The sequence below is a fragment of the Molothrus ater genome, chromosome 4, assembly GCF_012460135.2.
Source record: "Molothrus ater isolate BHLD 08-10-18 breed brown headed cowbird chromosome 4, BPBGC_Mater_1.1, whole genome shotgun sequence".
Taxonomy (NCBI): Eukaryota; Metazoa; Chordata; class Aves; order Passeriformes; family Icteridae; genus Molothrus; species Molothrus ater.
The window spans coordinates 30,373,467-30,395,033 of NC_050481.2; the positions used below are offsets into that span (position 1 = coordinate 30,373,467).

General features: G+C 38.1%; 1 protein-coding gene across 1 annotated transcript in view; it reads left to right on the forward strand.

Annotated features, from left to right (window-relative positions):
* LOC118686463 (uncharacterized) overlaps positions 1–18,867 on the forward strand; it is a 58,016-nt gene extending 39,149 nt beyond the window's left edge. The window contains exons 16-20 of the mRNA XM_036382691.1: positions 4,544–4,655; positions 9,374–9,457; positions 10,988–11,111; positions 15,975–16,062; positions 17,004–18,867. Coding sequence (XP_036238584.1) covers positions 4,544–4,655; positions 9,374–9,457; positions 10,988–11,111; positions 15,975–16,062; positions 17,004–17,078 — 483 coding nt within the window. The 3' untranslated portion in view covers positions 17,079–18,867. The remainder of the gene's footprint in view (positions 1–4,543; positions 4,656–9,373; positions 9,458–10,987; positions 11,112–15,974; positions 16,063–17,003) is intronic.
* Positions 18,868–21,567: the final 2,700 nt, after the last annotated feature.

Here is a 21,567-nt window from a genome sequence, read left to right on the forward strand (position 1 = left end):
ATGCCAAGGCATCCTAGTACTCAGTAAAAGCCTTCTCACCCATCCTCTGTCGAGAAAGTGGCCCAAGGCTGGAATGTTGGTCTGTGCTAGGCAGCAGGTATTGTGACCTAACAGGTCACAGGTCAGTCAGCAGGCTTCTGCTTAGGGTGGCTCTGGGAAGCTTTGGGAGCACAGGCAGCAAGTGAAAAAGTGGGCAAGGGGGAGCAAACAAAACAACATGATCAGAAAGGGACTGTTTTGTTTTCATTCTTTAACATTCATACAGTGCTTTGCACAACCAGCCCTATTCTTTAAGTTGTATTCTTCATTAAAGGAAAATATTTTCATTTCATAGCTTTATAGAGAAGATGCCATTTAGTTATTAAATCTAAGTTAATTACAAAGTCTTCACAGTGGAATAACATCAAAGAAACCCCCACCTTTCTTGTTGTGTAAAGTTGAATTACTTACTTTGATCATCTCTTACATGTTGCCTTATACAAATGGCTTGTCTTTGGCAAGTTTAGTGTGAAATTATTATCTTTATGGAAGTTTAGTCTACCAATGTGTTGTTCAAATTCAGTATTAACTAACTTAATTAGCACTGTGTTCCAGACTTGGTAAAATGCTGTTGAGATTAAACAGTAACCTAATTTAACATTTACTCATTTACTCTTGTCTCATTTACTCTTCTCAATACAGAAAATCAAAGTCCTTGCTCTGTGTAACTAATCTGATAGAGGCACTGCTATGCTGTCAGCAAAATGCAGTGTGTCCTATCACTGTTGTCCTGCAGTAATATTGAGGGTAAAAACGGGGTGTGATTCAAGTCCTTGATTCAAAATTCTAGCTGTATTTTAAAAACTATTGTTCAGTAAGAGATTACAGAGTGAGTATGGTATGATTTAACTGATTTTCTAAATTAGAAGTTCAGTTACAAAGAGTCTAGTTAGTTTAGATCAGCATTTGACCTAAAACTAAAAAAAATTCCATAAGCAGATTATGAGTTATGTTAACATTGCCACAGTGGGTTCTTTTCTTTTGTGTTAGGTAACAGCTTTCTGGGTGTCAGTTTGGATTCAATGTCTTGTTTGTTGTTTCCACTCCTTTTATGCAATTGTACTGATTTTTGTACACCAGTTCAAATAGTAGTTGTTTTCCATGTGTGCTTTGAAGGTAACCTAAAACTTTTACATAGGGAGAAACTGCAGCAAACCTACTGAAGGCAAGTTGTTATTAGTTATTCTCTAAGGACAATCTTAAGAAAGAGTGCTGAGTGGAGTTATTTTGCATTTTCTATCAACTGAGCACTAATAACTGCTGCAGCTAAGTTCATTTATATTGTTTTGCTCTGGAAGTTTAACCTGATTGTGTCTGAATCTTTCATACTGGGAGTCCTCCAATACAGATGAAATGAATGCCATTATTCATTTCCATCTCACTTCTTCGTGTCCTGTATGTGGTCTGTCAGGTAAAACTGAAGGGTAGCCTGCTGCGTGTGTACTTTCTACATTCTTCCTCTTGATCAAAAGGATGGTTACTGTTAAAAGCTGAGATACTGGTCCATATATATATCAGGGAGCAAGACTTTTTTTTCCCCATGTTGTTGGAGGTGTTGAGCCACTTGATCCTTGGCTGCTGCCTCTGTGTCTCTCCAGGGCATTGCTGCCAGTCACTTGGGATACAGTGATGATGTGCTGCACACTAATTGCTGTCCTGTGGGTCATGGGAATTGGGCTTCATCTGGATCTGACCTGACTAATCTGCACATTAGTTAGGTCACAATAAACCATTTCTAGCATGGCTAATTCTTCTTCTTTCAAGAACTGGATGCTTCCAGTGCTCCAAAGAGCATTGTGCTCTTATCTGGGTGACATACAGCATTTTCCTTGAAGAGATAGCTTTCCTTCAGATCATCTAGTCCCAACCTTCACTGCCAAGGGCAGGGATGCCTCCCACTTGACCAGGTTGTTCAAGGCCTTAACCAACCTGGCTTTGAATACCTCAGGGATGGAACATCCCTAACTTCCCTGGGCAGATTGTTCCAGTGTTTCACCACCCTCACAGTGAAAAATTTCCTCCTAATATCTAAACTAAATTTCCCCTTTTTCAATTTGTACCCATTACCTTTGTCCTGTCATCACTGTTCTTGACAAAGAGCTGCTCTCCAGCTTCCATGTAGGCCCCTTCAGATACTGGTAGGCTGCTGTGAGGTCTCTACACAACCTTCTCTTCTCCAGGCTCCCTCAGTCTGTCTTTGTAGGGAAGCTGCTCCAGTCGTTTTATGACCTTCATGGTCTCCTCTGGACTTGCTCCAGCAGATCTGTGTCCTTTGTATTTTGGGGACACCAGCACTGTACACAATCCTCCAGGTGGGGTGTCACAAGAGCAGAGTAGAGGGGGAGAATCACCTCCTGCAGCTGACTGGCCACACTCCTTTTGATGCAGCTCAGTATTGGCTTGACTTTCTGGGCTGTGAGCATACACTGACGGGTTGAGTTTTCCATCAGCCATCACCCCCAAGTCTTTCTCTGCAGAGCTGATCTCTGAGAAATAGTCTTAAATAGCTGTTTAAACTTTTAAACAAGACCTGGAACACACTCACAAGACATGAGCCAACAGTGTGGCCAGGAAGGCCAGTGGCATCCTGGCCTGTGTCAGCAATAATGTGGCCAGCAGGACCAGGGCAGTGGTTGTCCCCTGTACTCAGCACTGGTGAGGCCACATCTTGAGTCATGTGTCCAGTTATGGGCCCCTCAATTTAGGAGGGACTTCGAGGTGCTGGAGCACATCCAGAGAAGCTGGCAAAGCTAGTGAAGATCTGGAGCACAAGTCTCACAAGGAGCAGCTGAGGGAGCTGTGGTTGTTTAGCCTGGGGAATAGGAGGTTCAGGGCAGACCTTGTCACACACTACAGCTACCTGAGAGGAGGTGGAGTCACCCTACCTGGAGATGTTTAGGAAAGACTTGATGTGGCACTTAGGTCAAGTTGACATGGTGGTGTTGGATCATAGGTTGGACTCGATGATCTCGGAGATCTTTCCCAATCTAATTGATTTTGTGGAGACATAATGATGAGACATGCTACTTTGAACATCCCAGGATATTTAAAATTCTCAAGATCTATTGTAATTAGGCTGGAGCATAAGGAGAAGAGGAAGGGAAGTGTGTCCCCTCCATGGTCTGAGTTTCCAAAGAGAAAAGGTAAAAGGTGTAATTATCAATGGTTGCTGGTAGATGACTCCCAAGTACAGGGATGACAGCAATGCCGAGTGCAAATACCAGATTAGTTTCACAACCAGCAATTATATCATATCATTAGCCAGCGTTACAAAGTACAGCTTGATAACCTCAACCCAGTTTCCATGGGTGATAAACATTGTAATAGAGAACACATACTGCAAGTAAGGCGGTACATAATTGAACTTAAGGAACAAACACATCAGCTTGGTGAGCAAATAAGTCATTATGGCCAGTGGCTATTAAACTAATACAACAAATGCTTGTAAGAAATTTGTTCTAACATATTCTAGTCAGATCTGTTGTTATCTCAGCCCATTAACTCCCGTGCTGGGCATGAAAAAAGTCTGTCAGGGTTTATTTCCAGCTGGCAATTAAGTGCCACTCGGCCACTCTCTCACCTCCCCCCTCCCCCGTGTAATAGGGAGAATTGGAAAAATGGTAAAAATTAAGCTACACAAGTTGGGATAGGAACAGTTTAATAATTAAAACAAAGTAGTAGTTGTTGGTATTATTAAAAAAGGGACATGACAAAAAAGTAAGAGGGGAATAAAACCCAAGAAAGGGACACACCTGTAGAGTGTCCCTCCACCCACTGACCAATGCCCAGCCTGTCCCCCAGCAGTAATCAGTAGCTCCCAGCCAACTCCCCGCTCTCCCCATTTATGTAAAGGTCATGATGCCCTTTGGTGTGGAATATCCCTCTGGCCAGTTCAGGTCAGCTGTCCTGGCCATGCTCCCGCCCAGCTCTCTGTGCACCTGCTTGCTGGCAGAGCATGGGAAACTGAAAAGTCCTTGACTTAGTCTACTAAGTGTTGCTACTGAGCAACAACCAAGCCCAAAATTCCTGTATTGATGTATTTTTTTAGCAGCTTTCACAAAATATATTTGAAGATAAACACAGAATGCAGCAAGAAGTTTGTCTATAATACAGACAGCAATATTAAGAAGAAAAGGGGGTTGCATCATGGAAAAGGTGGAAATGTTCAAGTTTTGGGATTCAGCTGTCAAGAGTTGTGACATGCAATGTTGCAGTATATAGAGTGAGATGGAAGGGATTTGTCTTCCTTTAAAAAATACCAAACTGGACAAAGAATTCCTTTGGGGTTTTTTATACCATTTCTTTCCCTAAACAAAGATTTCTTTTAGGTTTATAATGAATTATTATTGTATTGTGACCTTTTAAAAGGGAGCAACAGAGCCTTATATGTGAAGCTCTTACTGGAAGTCTACTAGATCAGTACTTAATTAGGAATGTGTTTTATTTATTCACATTGTAATGGATTTCTGATTTGACTGTTTGAAAATCTGTGTTCTTTGTACAGATCAACCTATTTTTAAATGGGCAGCATGTTGAGATATTTGAGGAGGATCTCACATTTACTTCAGATGAGGTGGTTTCATTTGATCTACCCAAGATTAGCAGTGAATTGAAAGGTATGTTCATCTTTGTACTTGTAAATTTATCATCTGCTATCTTCATCCTGGTAAATTGTGTTGGATTTTGTCTCTGAAATACATTTTGCCTCCTTATGTGATACAGTTTTATGGCTGTTGCAAACACAAACTCTTTTCTTGGAAGTGTCGTGTAGTGTTTCAGACTATAAGAAGTATGGAAGTACATTTTTATTAAAAACCTCTAAGCCTTTAACATAACCGAAGATCATGTAAAGCTGGCTTGAAATTGAAATGTGATTTCAAAGTATACTGTAATGTTAGCTTTTGTGAATCCTGGGAATAGTTGGGTTTGTCTTACATCAAAATAGTGTTCAGAATAGAGGACAGACAAACAGAATGATTTATGGACTCACAGGACTTAGATAATTAAAATTCCCTCCTGTTCCATATGGCAGCCTTCACAAAATCAACAAGAATGGGATCAACCTGGAACTAGTGAATTTAAAAGAAACTATACTGGGGTAATAATCCAGTATTATTATAGTGATTATAGTGATTGTGTAGTTGCTGTGCTGCTGCTAGACTTGTCTAACCAAATTCTCTGAGAAGGAAAAAAACCTTGAGAATTGCTAACCAGTGAGCTGAATGGAGCAGATCAGGATGTCTGCAATGAAAAGGAAATGTTACATCAGAGTTGCTCATACAAGCAATTATTGAAAGTGCTGGACACCTGAAAATGTTTGTTATTGCTAATGGCTGAACTATATACAGTATTTCTTAAAGTATAGCATGCTCCATCATTCCCTTTTGGCCCAAACAGTCTTCATTATCTTATTTCTGCTTACCAGAGAACTGGGAGAATTAGTTTAAAGCTGTGGCTAGGTATTTGAAAATCTCAATCAGCTGACTCTGCCTAAAAATTAGAAGTTGGAAAAATTTCTGAAAATAATACTGATGGTGAAAGAGTAATTCAGGTATTAAAGTCTCTGTATACTTAAAAAATTAATGCTATTAAGGCATTTATATGTTAAGGTTTACTCTGGATTCCAGATAAAGGTGAGCAGTATTTTCTCAAAGCTAGCAGTAGAACAGTGTAACAATTACTATGAGTTAGTAAGGAATATTTGTATCACACAGAGAAATTTTGAAATACATACGTGACTTTGTGTTTATTGCCATTTGAAAGCCACTGATAGTGGATGCCTGATTGCCATGTGTGTATTTATTTTCCCCATCTATTCAAACATCTCTTCAATAGAATGATTTGTGCTGTGTGGAAACAATTTAAAGTCTTAAGTAGGTTTCAGCTCTTATGTCTGTTGGAAATCTAATGTCTTACCAGCATCTCTCAGCTCCCTGGGAGTTCTCAGGAGGGCAGAGTGGTATTTGCACCATCAGACTGGGCAAGTTAAGGAATAGGAAGTAATTGTTTGGCTTAATGAAAGGGTTAGTAAAAGTCCTGGGTTTGGGTTTTTTTTCAAGGTGACTCCAGTGCTAAATATGGGAGAAGCCAAAAGCTGCTGGACTCCCTACTGCCTTTTTATAACTTGAGAAAACTCTCAGAGGTGCCTGACACCAGCAGTTAGCTACTGAATTCTTCAGGCCTTTTTTCAGGCAAAATCCCACTTTTGAGAGACAGCAGAATTTCTCTGGTTGTTTCCCCTGAGAAGCATCTCTAAACTTTTGCCCTTGGTTGTAAATATAAATGTTTTCTGCATATGACTAAATACTTACCTACTTCTGTGGCTTAATGTAGGACAGCATGGATGAGAAAGACAAATGGGTTAGACTGTAAAAGGAATAGCCTCTGCTAAAGCATTTTCTGTAAGCATTTAGAGAGGAAAGTATTTTTCTTAGTTTCATGGTTATCTCAAGGGTGAGGGACTGTTAGTTGTTGTTGAATAGATAAGAGAAATATGTGAAAATGGATTTAAAATATGTGCTAGATGTGCTTCTGGGAGGGTGGAATTTGTATTTACCATTTTCCCTAGCTTTGAAGGGAATTCTTTTGTAGATTTAAGATGTTTATTAAATGAAAACAATTTCCTGATAAACAGGTCATGAAAGATAAATCAATTAGGGTAATAATAAATGAGAATACCAGAAACACGGACTTAAACTGGTTTTGTTTAAAGGGAGATTGTCAGAGGCTGACTGTGTAAAACATCTGATGGAGAAAAGATTTCTGTAGCTTATGCAATTTAGATATTGTCAAATTTCAGCCTTTGATAAAGCACCACATTTTGTCTTGAATGGTATATTGAATGGAATTATTAAAATTAATGTGATTTCTCTAGTGTATGAAATGTGGTAGTCTTGTCCAAAATGAGCAGTGAGCTTTAGGTGAACTTTCAGATCCACTCTCAATGGAGATATTTAATCACAAATAATATTCCCCAATTAAATAAATACACCCTTAAATATTTTCTGCCACATTTCATGGTACATTTTTGCTTGCAAGTGAATGTGGAAAAGATTGTGAGCTTCAAGCTCAAAACAAACCTGCTGTGTTCCTCTTTCTCACTGTATGCTTTAACTTCTTCAAATTTCATGTTACTGTGAGTTTCTACCACTGAGGAGCTGATGTGCAGACTGAACTGTAATCAGTCTTTCAGCTCGCCTTTCACAGTGACACAATATATATTATAAAACTCTAGATCTTAATTAAAGCAGTTCAGTGCTGATAAGTTGTTTGAGCAGATTGTGGGAAGATTTTCTGATCCAAGTAGAGTGTGCAGTAGAAGAGGTTGCTGTGGTGAGCCCCTAGTTCTTCATTATGTTTTCCATGTTATTGCCACTCACATGTGCCAGCAGAAGTCCTCCTGTGAGTGTTGACTGATCTCCTTCAACCAAACACAGATACACTGTACAAATTATGTGTCATGCCCTACTGAGCTATTTTTGTTATCCAATATATCTCCTACCCCCATACCCAAATGGACTTGGGGGATCTGTCCAGCTGCCACTGCCACAGACAGGGTCAGTGAAAACTGCAGCCAGTAGGATTTGGACATAGTTTCTCTCTTACCCAGGTCAGCCTGGCTCACCTGGTTCAGTCTTTCTCAGCAATTTCCTGTGAGCGGGAAGGAGTTGAAGGTTAGGATGATTAGGCTAGGGCGGGGTTTACCTGATCACCTGATGCAGTTCACAGAGTACATATCTACTCGTGCCTGCATGGTAGGTGCACTAAGTAATCCCTCAGGCCAGCATTTGGAGCATAAGATCTTTAATACTGGGTCTCCTACTCCCTAAAATTAAAACAAAATTTAAAAAGGAAAAAAAAAATCAACCCAAATAGTTTGGTATTCTCAGCAGAAGCAATATAGTACAAAAGGGACAGACAGATGTATTTTCACATTGCATTGTGCCTTGCAACATGAAGTTAGTCCAGCATAATTGATTTACAAGACCTTGTATCAATTCCTTTAAATTCAGGACGTTTGTGACTTGCTGCCTCTGGCTGCCATCAGCAGCAGTTGCACCAAAGCTGCCACAAAGCAGGAAGGCTGTCACTTCCTGCCTGCATATTCCCCCTGCTGGTGTCCAAGGAGCAGAGAGGGGGGGAGAACTGCTACTTGTGTCCAGAAGGATAGAAAAAAAGACAGGAAGGGGACAGAGGAGAGAAGGACTGAGGGATGAGATGTTTACTGCGAGTCAGGAGTGGAGGTCAGTCTGTTATTTGATGGTGAGGTTGAAAAGCCAAGGAGTCCAGGAGAGTTCATATGGCCATAGGAAGGTTGGATCAGAAGCAGAACTGACTGAAAATTACTCGATTCTTGCTGCCTAAAGCTTGGATACAGCCCATGCTTCAAGTTGCAGTGTTATGCTGTGATCAATGAATAGCTCAAACTCATTAGCAGAGTGGGTGCTTCATCTCTCACTTTGGAGAACAGGAGGTAGATGGTGACAGCCTACTACTCATAATCAACAATTGCAGGAGGTCTGTGCTGTGTAACTTAACCGTCAAACCTCAGGTATGTACTGTGAGAATCCCACAATATTAAATTCTGGATTTGGACAGGACTGGGTTCACTTTTTGATACATAGATGGATAATATATTTTGTATCAACTTCATTCAGTGAAGTGCAACAACCTCCATGTTCCTTGAACGTGCAATACTCAAACATTGACAAGTTAGAAAATTGAGACTGGCTTCCTAGAAAGCATACATTTTCTTATATAATACTAAGATATTTACAAAAGTAGTAACTTGAAAAAGAAATCTTAGGTTTCTTCTATACAGCTGGATAAGAAGCTGTATATTGCAAATGCAAATGAGAGATGTCTTAAAAAGGAATTTTTTACTCTTTTCTACAGGTATTAGCAGATAATTCTGTAACATCTGTTCAATCAGGACAGGAGCAGCTGCAGGTATTTTCCACCTGCACTGGAGGCAGAGATCTGTGTCTTAAGGGGACAAAAGCTACTGGCTAGCCAAGAAAAGACTGCTTATCCCTCTTTCATAGGTCCTGCATTGCTAAGGCCAAGATGGAAGTCATATTGATGGGTCATGGAGAAGAGGATGCATTTGGCTGTAAAAAAAGTAAAAGGGATTTGGGAGATGGAGCAGGAGGGATCAGCTTCCTAATGTTGGCCCCCCCAGTCTTTTTCTCTAGGTGCTCCTGTGAGAAGAAGGAATAGAAATGTTTTCAGTGCAAACAATGCAAAAAACATGCACCTAAGCTGACAGTTACTCCTTCAAAATGTGCAATTATTTGTAGCACCATTAAAAGGAATTAATTTTTTCGTTGTACAGATCTGCCAAGTGGTCCACACACTTACCGCTTAGAAGATCTTGCCTATACTAGAAGTGGAGACAAAGGCAATTCTGCAAACATAGGTATTTGTCTTTCTTTTGCTTTCTGAAGTGATGAAACATTTTCACATTAAGAGTTACATACCAAATGCTAGTCTTAATTTGTTTAAACATCACCTGACCTTTTTTATAATTGTGCTGAAACAAATGAGAATATGTATTGAATATGGATTTACTAATGAAATATCTGTAGTCTTCTGATTAGCCGCTGTTGTAATCTGAGGTACTAAGAAAAAATACTCGCATGTCATACTAAAAAGAAAAGGTTTTTGTTTTGGGTTGGAAAGTTGAGCTCCCAGAAGTTAAGAAATGCCTTTTTAAGGTTTCTTTTACACATCACTTGCTAGTCCTTCATGTATGTATGTTACATAATATAATTTCTTGGTTGTCTGATCATGTATAATATTTTCATATATTAATTTTGTAACATGTCTATGGCTAAAACATTGACATTAGTAGGAAATACTAAGGTGTTCTCATACGTACAAGAATGTTTTTATTATATTGCTAATGCAAATGGTATATTTCAGTGTGCAGTCTCTTTGCATTGATTGTGCTGCTTCTTGCGTTGTTTAATAATTCCTTCTATTCCTTACTTCTGCATGCAACAATTGGCTCTCTTACTTGTTGGAAGATGAGAGCGTGTGGTGTTCAAAGCTCAGTATGAATTAAAGGTGCGTTTGGGATTTGATTTGCTATTAGCTGTTCTGCTAAAACTGATGAATTTTGTTCATTTGTATTCAGGAATATAGTTTTCTTGTCCTTGTTTGTGAAACTAGTTTTTTTGGGTTGAAGAATGAAGCAATGTTGATTTTTTTTTTCTTTTTCCTATTTTTTCTTTTTCTTCATGATTGACCACTGTTGCAGTGTAGCATTGCCAAGTCATGAATGATGTATATGTAATAGACTGCTTCAGATACAAGGACACTGCAGGTTTTCTAAGGAACAACACTAATAACAACAAACTTAACCTCTAATTTAAGTCCAGATAAAAAGGTCCCAGTGATACAAAGCTGTTTTCCTGATCCTGCTCTGGAACCTCAGCTTCAGCATAAAATTAGCTGAAGCTTATAAAGCATGTTTACAGCAGTAAAAATGTAATTGCAATTTGTCATACTTACATCAGGATCCCGGGCAAGAGGTGGGGCAAGGACCAAACCTTTGGTCACTGATCATTCCTTGTTGTGATTAATTGTGATTACTTAAACATCTAAGTCTTGCAAACCATTTAAGGGAAGAGAATTGCCTGTGGGTTGTTTGTTGTGATGTTGTTCTTTAGGTGTCTTTTCAGTGGCAGGGACTGCTTGCAGCAGAAAAAAATTCAGTGTTCACTCAGTGGTGACTTAGCATTCTTTGGTGTCATGCTCCACCCTACATCTCTACTGACAGAGGGAGAGCTGTCATACTGTTGTGTTTTTTATTCAGGAGCTCATTAAAGGGGATCCATATGTACAGTTTCGGTTAAGCGGAGGACCTCGAATTGATTTTGAAAGGATAAATACAAATTGGTTTTAACAGTTCCTATTTCATCTAATGCCAGTTAATGCCTAACAGGTGTGATAGCACGGCATCCCCTCTACTATCCATACCTAAAGAAAACTTTAACTGCTCAAGCCCTGGAGAATTACTTTCAACACCTTTTAGAGCATGAGAAACCAGAAGAAGAACTAGTAACAAGGTGAGTAGCTTGCTGTGCAGCCCACAGTTGTATGGTAGATACATGATGGTATCAGAAGTTATCTTAAAATATGTTAATATAAATATTGTGAGTTTATATGTATTTTCTTTGGGGTTTTTAATGTATCTTCCTTTGACTTTTTAAATAACAACATGAGCATAGTCACTGAGAGCATGAAGTTGGGCCTCTCTTGAAGCTGGACAAAGGCCGTGAATCTGTTTAGTGAAGGCATTTAAATTCTCAGAATTAGCATAGTACTGTTGGGGCTGTTTCTTTGTTTTGTGCCAGTACAGAATGTCTTTACCAACTAGAAATAGCTTCCAATGCCCTTTGAGAAATTTATCTTTCCACTGGTTTTGCACCATTTGGGAACTGCAGGAGCCTTAGTAACTGAAGCTTCCCAAGCCTCTGAGCCAATGCTGAACTGAGAGTTAGATCTGTAAAACACTACCTGAAAGACATTCACACAGCCACTGTAGTCTGAAGCCCAAACTTACCTGATGATCCATCAGAAATGGGCCTCATACTGTCCCTGTTTCTGCAAAGCATTTTAATATTGATGAAGTTCACTCACTTTAGGTAAAGTATTCCTTCTAGTACTTCACTCTCACCCACTTTTGTGCCATCTATACCAAGCCAGAATTTAAAGAAAAAACATAGCTGATTTCTCTTAAAATCTGAAAGAGAATACGTCCTAAACAGGACACATATGTGATACTCACCTACTAAAGAATATTCTCTGCCAGCAGATAACATTCTTATTTTTGTGTTATGGTTGATGCTCAGGGCCCTTCCTGGGGACTGAATGAAACATACACTGCTCTTGCTGTAGCATGAGGTAATGAAGCTCGCTCTCCTAAGGATGTCTAGTAAAATAGTCAAGAGATTCTAAACCTTTTTATCTCTTTGAAAACAAGTAAAAGCTGAATACTGCCACAAAACATTCAGTCTTCTAAAACATGTTTTGATACAAAGTCAGTTATGCTGCATATAAGGAGATTTTTAGCAAAATCCTTTATGTATTTCCATGGGTAGTGGATAAACTGTTGGCTGTCTTTTTGTTTGTTCAGAAAGCTTGAGTCAGAAAGGTACAGCTCAAAGCTTAGAGAGAGCTTGGAGTTATTTTAACCCCTGATCTTTGAATTGTAAGTGCTGGTTTTGTCTTCATAAGCAGCTCAGTGCAGATCTCACCCACTGTTTCATAAGTGCTAACAAATCTATGTATCTAATAAATTGTGATACTAAGAATTGTAATTGAATTTCCTCGGAAACAGAGCGGAGACAAGAAGAAATAAACAATGTCATTCCTCCTAATGATAGTTCTAGAAATGGATTCATTGTCATTCCTTAATGCTGTTTATGTTCATAAATAGAAGCAGAAATTCGCTCTCTTTGGATGTAGCCAAATTAATTAGATTATCTGTTTGTGGTTTTGGCTTCCTTTAATGATGTGATAATGGAGCTCTGTGAGTAAATTGGAAAGCTACTGGGGAAAAAGAATAAAACCTTTTGTGTAAATATTTAGGATTATAAGGATTACGCTCATGTGCTTCAGATTGTGTAGTTTGTTTTTTAATTACTTGTTTATTTTTTAGTTTTAACTGTCATTAAAAAAAGAGTTGTCTTACTATCTGATTTTCCTTCATTTCCTTTATTTAAATAGTGAGTAGTTAAAAACTATGTATTAGTTTTGCTACTATAAACATACCAACCGTGGCTCTTGATCACTACAGAACAGTCTGTTAACCAGCTGCCTTTTATGCTTTCTCACTAGAGGCATTAAATAGGTGTACTAAAAAGAGAAAAGATGGGATTATTTTGGTAGAGGACACTGAAAACTCATGAATTTCCAGATCTGCAGGTAAAATAATAGAAAAAGATGGTCTTTCCATCCTCAGGTGATTGCTTCCCACGGTAGAGTGCTGGAGTACATTCTTAACAGATACTTTGTATCTTGAGATGCAGAACAAGAAACTTTCTATGCAGTGGTACTAGGTCAGTCATTTAAGAAGGACAGTAAAACTATCCTGTAAGATTTTTCTATTTTCATCTTCTGAAATGTGGTATATGCAATGTTTTGAAAACATTTCAATACTCAGAAATATTATAAATTGACAGCTGATTTCTTCCTATGCGATGTTTTCACCAAGAGCTGAAGAACAAGAAATGTGGATGCTGATCCTTCTAGATGGCTTTTTCTTACATACATTTGTTAGGAAAAATAAGTATTTCTCTACAGTATCTCTCATATGCAAACACTTGTTTAAGCCTATGGACTGGGCTCCTGCTTTCCGGGGATGAAAAGAATCATGTCTTTTCCTTGATTTAAATGCATTAAATAATTTTATATCATTATTATTTCCATGCTTTTTAATGGGAGATTGACCCGAAGACCTTACTTCTCTGAATACTATGGACAGCACTTTAAAGAAAGTAGTTAAGCAGGCACTCCATTGTGCATAAGCTTGGGAATTCAGCTAGAACAGTGAATACTCCTTGTTACTGGTTTTTGTCACAGATACAGTATTCTTTGAAAGGTTTATTTGTTTTCTGTGTTTTTAAATGCAGCTCTTAAAACATTTAATTAAGTTGTACAATTAGATATTTTTTCCTTTAGATCTCAGTTAATTAAGCTTAAGTTGTTTAATTATGTTGAGTAAATGCCTGCCAGCATTTTGTTCAATGTATTGTTGCTGCTTAAGACTATTATAATTCTTATAGTGGTTTTTCTTCCTTTTATTGTGCAAGTTTATATTCTTTCTGGAAATATTTTGGATGCTCAGATGCTACAGACAAGCCTTAAAATAGTGAAGATGTTGGCCATCATATATTATTTTGTAATTCTCATTTTAGCTACATTACTCCACTGTAAATATTTTCTTAAAGTAAATAGAATTAATATGCCATGTAATAGTGTTCCAAATTAAGTTTTGTTGCTTGTATTGCATATTTCCTCTGCCAAAATTACTGCAGAAAGTGAAATTAAATTCTTCCACTTGTATGTTTCTGCATTTATATGCTCTTCAGTTTCTCTCCTGATTTGTTTTTCCTGATTGATTTTCATGACACTTCTTTTGAGAGATGAGATATTAGGAATCAAAATTCCATCAGTCTAGTTCTTGAGAAGACCTCTTCCTGTTGTGAAATTCTTTGCTGCCTGGAAATCTTTGCCAGCTTTTCAGAGTAAAATTCATAGTGTAGTGCTTTGCTTTGGTATATTTCTGGCTTTCGTGGTATGTGGTGATTGGAAATTTTTATTTAGTTTTTCAGAAAATTTGGTGGGGTTGTGCCATATAGTTGATTATGGTATTAAATTTAGTAAATTAGGTAGGTAACTTATTGTAGAATTGCTTTATTCTTCATATTCTTGCTGTCTAATTGAGCACTGATAGATTAATCTACTTTCCTGCCTTCCCAGTGGATTTGTCTTTAAGCATGATAATGGTGCCTGTCAACTAGTTTTTGAGAAAGGGTAACAGAACACCAACACCAAATTTTTTTCTTAATTATAACTAATAATACTAACACTGAAGAAGAGTGGGGTAATGAAAAAGTTGAAGGGACTCATTGGCACTTTTTGCCTGGGAGACAGACATGGACACTCCGATGACTTCTTGCTTTCTAGAACAAGAACTGAAGTGATTGCCAGGCTGCTCAGCAGAATCATCTCTTTCTACAAGAGGTTTAGGTCATATGCCCAAGATAAAAGGGCAGACAGGGCTGTGAGCACCAGCAGCAGCCATGGTTTTCAGAGTGCTCAAAAGGAGCTGAAAGAGATAAACCTCAAAGTGATAAAATCAGCTGTGTAAGAGCACTGCAAGAAATTGCACTTCTTTAGGGGAAAGATATAAAAAATCTGTCCCAAACAAATGAAGATCAGGTAGGTGACTAAAGCAAATAAGTGATCTTGGAGGAAGCAGGATTTAAATTGGATATCATCTTTGTTAATTCCTCATGGCTTGATGATGTTCTGATTTAAATTCTTTCCTATGGAATTAAAGTAAAGCTATCAGGTACTTAGATGAAGAAAATATTGAAGGAAAGCAAAACCAAAGAAAACCAACAATAGAAAGAAGATGGCAAAACACTGCAAGGAGAGGCAAATGGAAATATAGACCTATTTATGGAATTTGAAACAATAGGAAACCACAGAGCCATTTGCCAAACTGCTACAGAAGTTTCCAAATTGGAACTGCACCAGTCAAAAGCAAGGATGGAAAAATGCTTACAGTGGCGATGGAACAGAAACATAGGTCTGTCACACTAAAATAAAGTTTTATCTGAACAAAGTATATGGCTCCAGGAAAGCTCTGAATTGAATTTGCCATGAAGTTATCTGTTTGTCGTAAGAGCTGATGTAGTGACTCACAGAGGTTTCTCAGTAATGAAGAGGGTGTCTTTCCAATTAGCTGGCAGCATTTGTTAGCAAAAGTGAGTTCCAGGAATTAAGTGATTGTACTTTTCAGTATCAGAACTAGGAGCTAATACAAATATTTTCTTTTACCCCTCATGTTGTCCAAGTTCATATTGGATCTTCAACCTCTGGCTTTCAGATACCAACTTTAACTCACAGAAAGAAAGAACTCTAGAAACAGCCCTATTAGAAATTGGTGATTTTTGAATAGAGGAGAATGATTACCTTATGGTCCAGCTTTAAAACTATTAAGGGCTGGTAATTTGGAGTAAGAGGAAGGAACAAGGCAAGTAAGGCCTTGTGTTAATCTTGTTACCTTTTGGACTTGACTCAGCAGTGGGCTGTGATCAGAAGCATAAAAATTTTGCATGCTGATTTTTGTCTGATGTTCTCTACATGTGTTTCTTCCAAAATCTGCTGGAAAATAATGTGCAGTTTTTATTTTACAGATATGAGTTACCAGGAATCCACGGATTAAATTTTGTTCTGAAGAATTCCCTTGGTGGTGGTATAGCATCCCTAAGAAGTGACCCTCAGGCATGTATCAAAGAAATCATTTTAATGTAGTCATCTTTTATGGGTCTCTTTATAAGCAGCTTTTGGGCTGGAACTGTGAGATTTGGGGTTTGACTCCACTTCCTTTTAATTTCCTGTTAATAGATACTGTCTATTTAATTTTGTAAGGTTTGAAAACAACATAGGAAAGTCGAAAGTGGATTTGGAATATTTGGTGAAAAAGATGTGCACTAATAAGATAGCACCTCATAAAGAGCATTACTGATTTGAAGACTACCAGATTTTTGATGCACCAGCAAAATTAATTTATCAGAAACTAATTTCAGAATTAATATCAGAAACTTTTTCCTCATTTTGAAAAATGCAGATTTACTAGACAGTTCTGATTGTTTCCAAGTATATACAGGAACCATGCTGTAGGACAACTCCTCGTTTAGCCTATGCCTTCTATAGTTAAAAAACTGATAAATACTGTATATAAACATGAAAAGCAGATGGATATGAGTTCTTTTGTGTTGATGATTTCATGTGAATGTGGAAGTAAGAAATTTTTTTGCAAATGCACAATGAGTATTAAATACTTAAAATATCTAAACCTGAAGAGGAGATCCTGAGCCATGCTATGGCTTACACAACTGTGCTCATAGGCTCAGAAATGCTCATGTGTATATAATCTCAGTGTAGTCAAGAAGACTGCTCACAGAGTGAGGTGATGCTATGTATGAATAGATAGAATTGAACCCCAAATTAATTGATTTTAGCACTAGGTACCAAATAAATGGAAGAAACTGTTCAGTCTATTCAGATTTGGATGCTTGAAAACTCAAGGAGCTTGGAATGAATTCTCACCCTGATTATAGGAAAACCACTCATATGAAGCCATTTAAAAAAAAAACTTCCTTTAAAAAGATGGTATGTTTAGATAGTAAAATAAAATGTTGGTTTGGTTCTTTTTCTTGCAGGGTAAAGCACTTGGACAGATGCTGTTGGATTTCCAGATTAAAAATGTTCCTGATTTAAAATCACTGATAGAATAACAGGTGTTTAATATATATGCTTTTAACACTTAGTGGTATAAAAACAGTTTATAAACAAGAACTGGCTTCTTGAATGAGATTTTTTTTAAGGTTAAAGAGTAGAAATTTGACAATTATTTCTCACAGGTTTAGCTATATGGCACAGATTGGCAAATGTTTTGAGTAATATCAGACTAATAGCGTTGTCTGTGCCTGATAACATTTCCTGTCTAGATAATACAGTGGATGAAGAATCAATTTATTTCCTGAAAAATAGAATTAATCAAATGGCAACATAACATTTAATTATGAGACAAGATAATCTTTCTTTCAAGATGGAAATTACTTGCTGTTCCATCTGTCTCTCTTTTCCTTCTCCCATCCTTTATTTGGAAACCACTGGGACTGCTGTCCTGTCAGCTGTGTGTGTCCTGTGCAGTGAGTGAGGCTGGGTAGCCTGCTCTGTACTGCTGGGAAGGCAGCAGTGTCTGGTACTGGGGAACAGTTCTCCCTGCTGGGCAATAAAGAAAAGTAATAATTGGTACTGTTATACAGTGACTGGTCATAAATGCTGACCTTTGGTGGTGATCCACCAAACTTCCAGCACTTTGTCTGGTTAATGATAGACTTTTTTATTGCATTTTCCAATATCTTTTACTAATTAATCCTTAAGTTGAAAGCACTGAATAGTAGTAAATTGCAGATCTTAGTGTGGTAATAAATTTGAAGATGAGGAAAGGAGAGTCTGCCTGCTCACTCCTTCTTGTGGTGGTGCAATCCTGGCAGGGGTGAAGCAGGGCTGGGTGGTTTGTTCCACGGCTATTAAATCCTTGATTTGTGCAGCAGAGTCATGCATGGATTAAGTTTATTTGACTGTCATTTGCATTGCCCTTCCCACAAAAAGGTGTCTTCTGCCGTGAAGAAAAACATGTTAAATGCAATGTACTCTTTCTTCTGACTCCCAGTTATGACCTCTCCATCTCCTTTCATGCACAATATGATTAGCATTTTCAAATTGGGATACTTCTGAGCTTCTTCATCTCATTAAGAAAAGATTTAAAAATCTGTATCAAATTTCCTGGGACAATAGCAAGGTGGAAATTCTGATAACTGTATTTTCTCTGCAGAAGCTGTAAAAATATTACTTCATGTGTTCAGGCATTTTATATTCAGAAATTAATCTTTTTGTTTATTTTGGGGAGATTTTATTAATTGTTTAGTGCTGAAAAAACGAGGCATTACTAATAGCAGACAAAATTATTGGTGACTTTTTAAATTGTCACCAAACCTATCTGTTAGTTCCTAAATTTCCAGTGCTGTCTATCGCTGTTACTAATTTCCTAGCCTCTTGCTTGCTAATGAGGACTATGCAGTGAATTGTTCCCACGTTTTCTGTGGTTTTGTTCATTTGAATTGAAGGCATCATAAATGAATGCTTTATACATCTAAAGAATTATTGCCTGAGCAAGTCATATGTACTATCCATGTGTACATGATTGTCAGGTTGTAAAAAATAAGTCATTACTTCATTGCAGAAAAATAGCCAAGTTAATAACTTCAAAGGGAAAATGGCACGGAGGTTTTATTATGTTTACAGTCATTGTTTGTTAGAAAACTCTCCTTAATAATTTGGAAGCGTACTGAGAGAAGTAAAAAATAAAAAGTGATAGACCTCAGTAGCAAACCTACAAGGATAAAAAGGCTACAGTAAATTTTTGCAGTTCACTCAATATGCTGCTTAAGTGACTCTGGAAATGTGTATGCAATAAGTTTCTGAATAAAAGTCAACATTTATAAAGTATAAATTTGTTTTAGTTGTTTATGTGGTTTCTTCTTCTGGAAGAGAGTAATACTTAGTTCAAGGGTTCTTTCTTTGGAGTTGTTTCACTTGCCTGCAATTTCATGCGTTGTCTTGCTGGTTCCCTTCTTTGTTCAGATTTTTTTCTATTCTGTCCCTAGTCTTTGTTAAATACAAAAACCAAAAAAGTAAATTATACCGTTTGCTGGAGAGCTGGTCACTTACAGCTCTGTAATGGAAGCTGTAATTTGCTGAAAGGAATGGTACAGGTTTCAAATGGATTTGGATATGGGAATACAAAGGTGTTATTTTTTTTATCTCTGGAGTAGTTCTTTTGGATGCTGTTAAACTATCCTTCACAAACATGTTTTCTGTCCATTATTTCTTTCAGCACACCAGCTTAAACCAAATGGCTTTGCTTTTCAGATACTTTTCTTGCAAATTATATCCTCCAAAAATCCCTATCCAGAGAAGTTACTCTCCTTGAATATCTTAACATGTTTTGAATTCATGAAACTGTGCTTATTTCAGCAGTCCCAGATGATCTGAAAGTAAAGCTTGACTAATTGACAGAGGTTTGGTAAAATACACACAAAGGTGAGCATGTATGCAGTCAGCATTGGTTAACTTCATTCAGTTAAAAAATTCATTTGCCTGCTCGTTAAACCAGGTCTGTTCCTCATATAGGCAAGAACATACCCTTCCAACTCCCTGCCTTTCCTGCCTTTTCCCTACTGTGTTAGCTGTGAGAGCAGGATGGAAATAGTAATGTCTAGTGCATAAAATAAGGTTCCTTCTAATACAGGAGTTTCAGTGTAATGGAAACTGGCTTACACCGCTTACTTAAGTTTTTGTACTTTGGCTCATCTGAACTACTAAACAAAGGCTGCATTCTTACCTCTCACAGCTCCCTTACTGCATCTCAGCCTAACTCTCAAAAATAAAGCATGAGCTTTATCATTAAATTATTCCATGACATTCAACAAACAAATACTTCCTCAGTGTTTCTGGGTTTATATTTAATATTCCAGAGAGATTTTCCCACTTAAATTTGTGTACTAAAGGTACAAAAGCTATTATACAAAAGTCACCCAAGAAGATATGCCAGTGTTTGATGCACAGTGTATATTTTTAGTTTTGCCATGTCTAGTAGAGGTGTTTTTCCATTAAAGTATGTTTTCTTGTTTTCTTCCTTCAGATGCAAAATTATGGTAAGTATACCTTACATTGCACTGTAGAAGTTTGACAGTAATAGAAGTGCAACCCCTTGGGTTTGAAAGCAGAAAATGTTGGGTTGCAGGTTACTTTTCAAGAATCTGAATGGTTTTATTCAGGAATTACTTTGATATGTTGTACTTAGTGCTTTGCACACAGTAATGCTCACAACAGTTGCAAGGTAGTGGTGAAGTATTCATTACCCGAGTGGATTCCACAGACCCGTCTGTTCTGTAATGCCTTTTGGGCTTATTCACTGGGGTTTCTGGGCTTCAGAGTGAGTGAGTGAGTGGCTGGGGGGGAGGGAGAGAGGAAGCTCTTCAGTCCCTGAGGTATGAGGAAATTGCACAGCAGAAGTGTCACACCTTTCACCTTACTACTTTGAAGCCCTCCCATGCAGTAGTAAGGCTTTGAGTCTCCTTCTCATGGCAATTCCTCTTCTTCGGTTTCATCCTGCTTTCCTTTCTGGATTTACTTGAAATGGACCCTGGTGATTTTGGGATTAAAGCTAACTGGCAAGAAGAAAACAAACAAAGGTTGCCTCCGTGTGAAAGATCCCATTGGGAAGTGTCTGTATCTGCCAGGGAGTTCACTGAATTCCTCTACCTGTCTTTGGACAGGGAAGAGGACAGGACCTGAGCTGTAGGACTGAAGCATCTCTACCGCCTATTTCAGTAAAGACCATTCAGACACTCCCTAGACAGCTTAAGGGAAGGGGAGAGGGGGAGTCTTGAGACAGCAGTGCAGGGCAGGAATGGTGCTTATCCACACAGGAGGGAAACAGCAACATTTCTGTGCCAGGACTTTTTGTGGAGTCTGACAACCTTCTGTACCTCCAGCTCTGGGCCACCTGCTGTGACCATCACCAAATCGGTGAGACCCTTTATGAAAATGAGGTGTTTAAATTTCTTTTCCCCTCATCCATTAAAATGCACTAGTTAAAAATGAGAAGTTCCTCCTTCTCCTCCCCCCACTTTTCTTTACTAGGAGCAAAAGCCTCAAACCTTCAAAATAATGTTTTTCAACAGCTGGATTTGAAAATACTCTGGGTTAATTATATAATTGTGTGTCTGGTGGCTAATCTGCAGGGTTCCTGTACAAGCATCATAAGCTACATCTAAAAGGTATTTTCTCTTTCGTAAGTGATGTGATTTGAAGTAGGGGACTTGAGAGGGGTAAGCCTCTGTTGCATAAAAATTTGGCTGAGACTCCAGAGAAAATCCCAAAGGCCTGATCATTCTGTTAGTAGTGCTGTGGCTGGCCTGTAATCAGCAAGTGAACAAGAGCTTGTGGGGGAGGCTCTTTCTTTGCAGATACAGCAAGGTGAGGATAGTCTTAGCTTCCCAAGAAGCTGCTCTCTGCTCCAAGCAGGAGGAAACAGAAGGGTACCAGCCATTGTCTTTTGTTGACAAGTAGTGTGGTAACCCCCTCCCCTGAAATATTTTCTTTACTGAGGAAGTGGGAAAACTTGCTTTTGGTTCATCAATAAACTTTTAT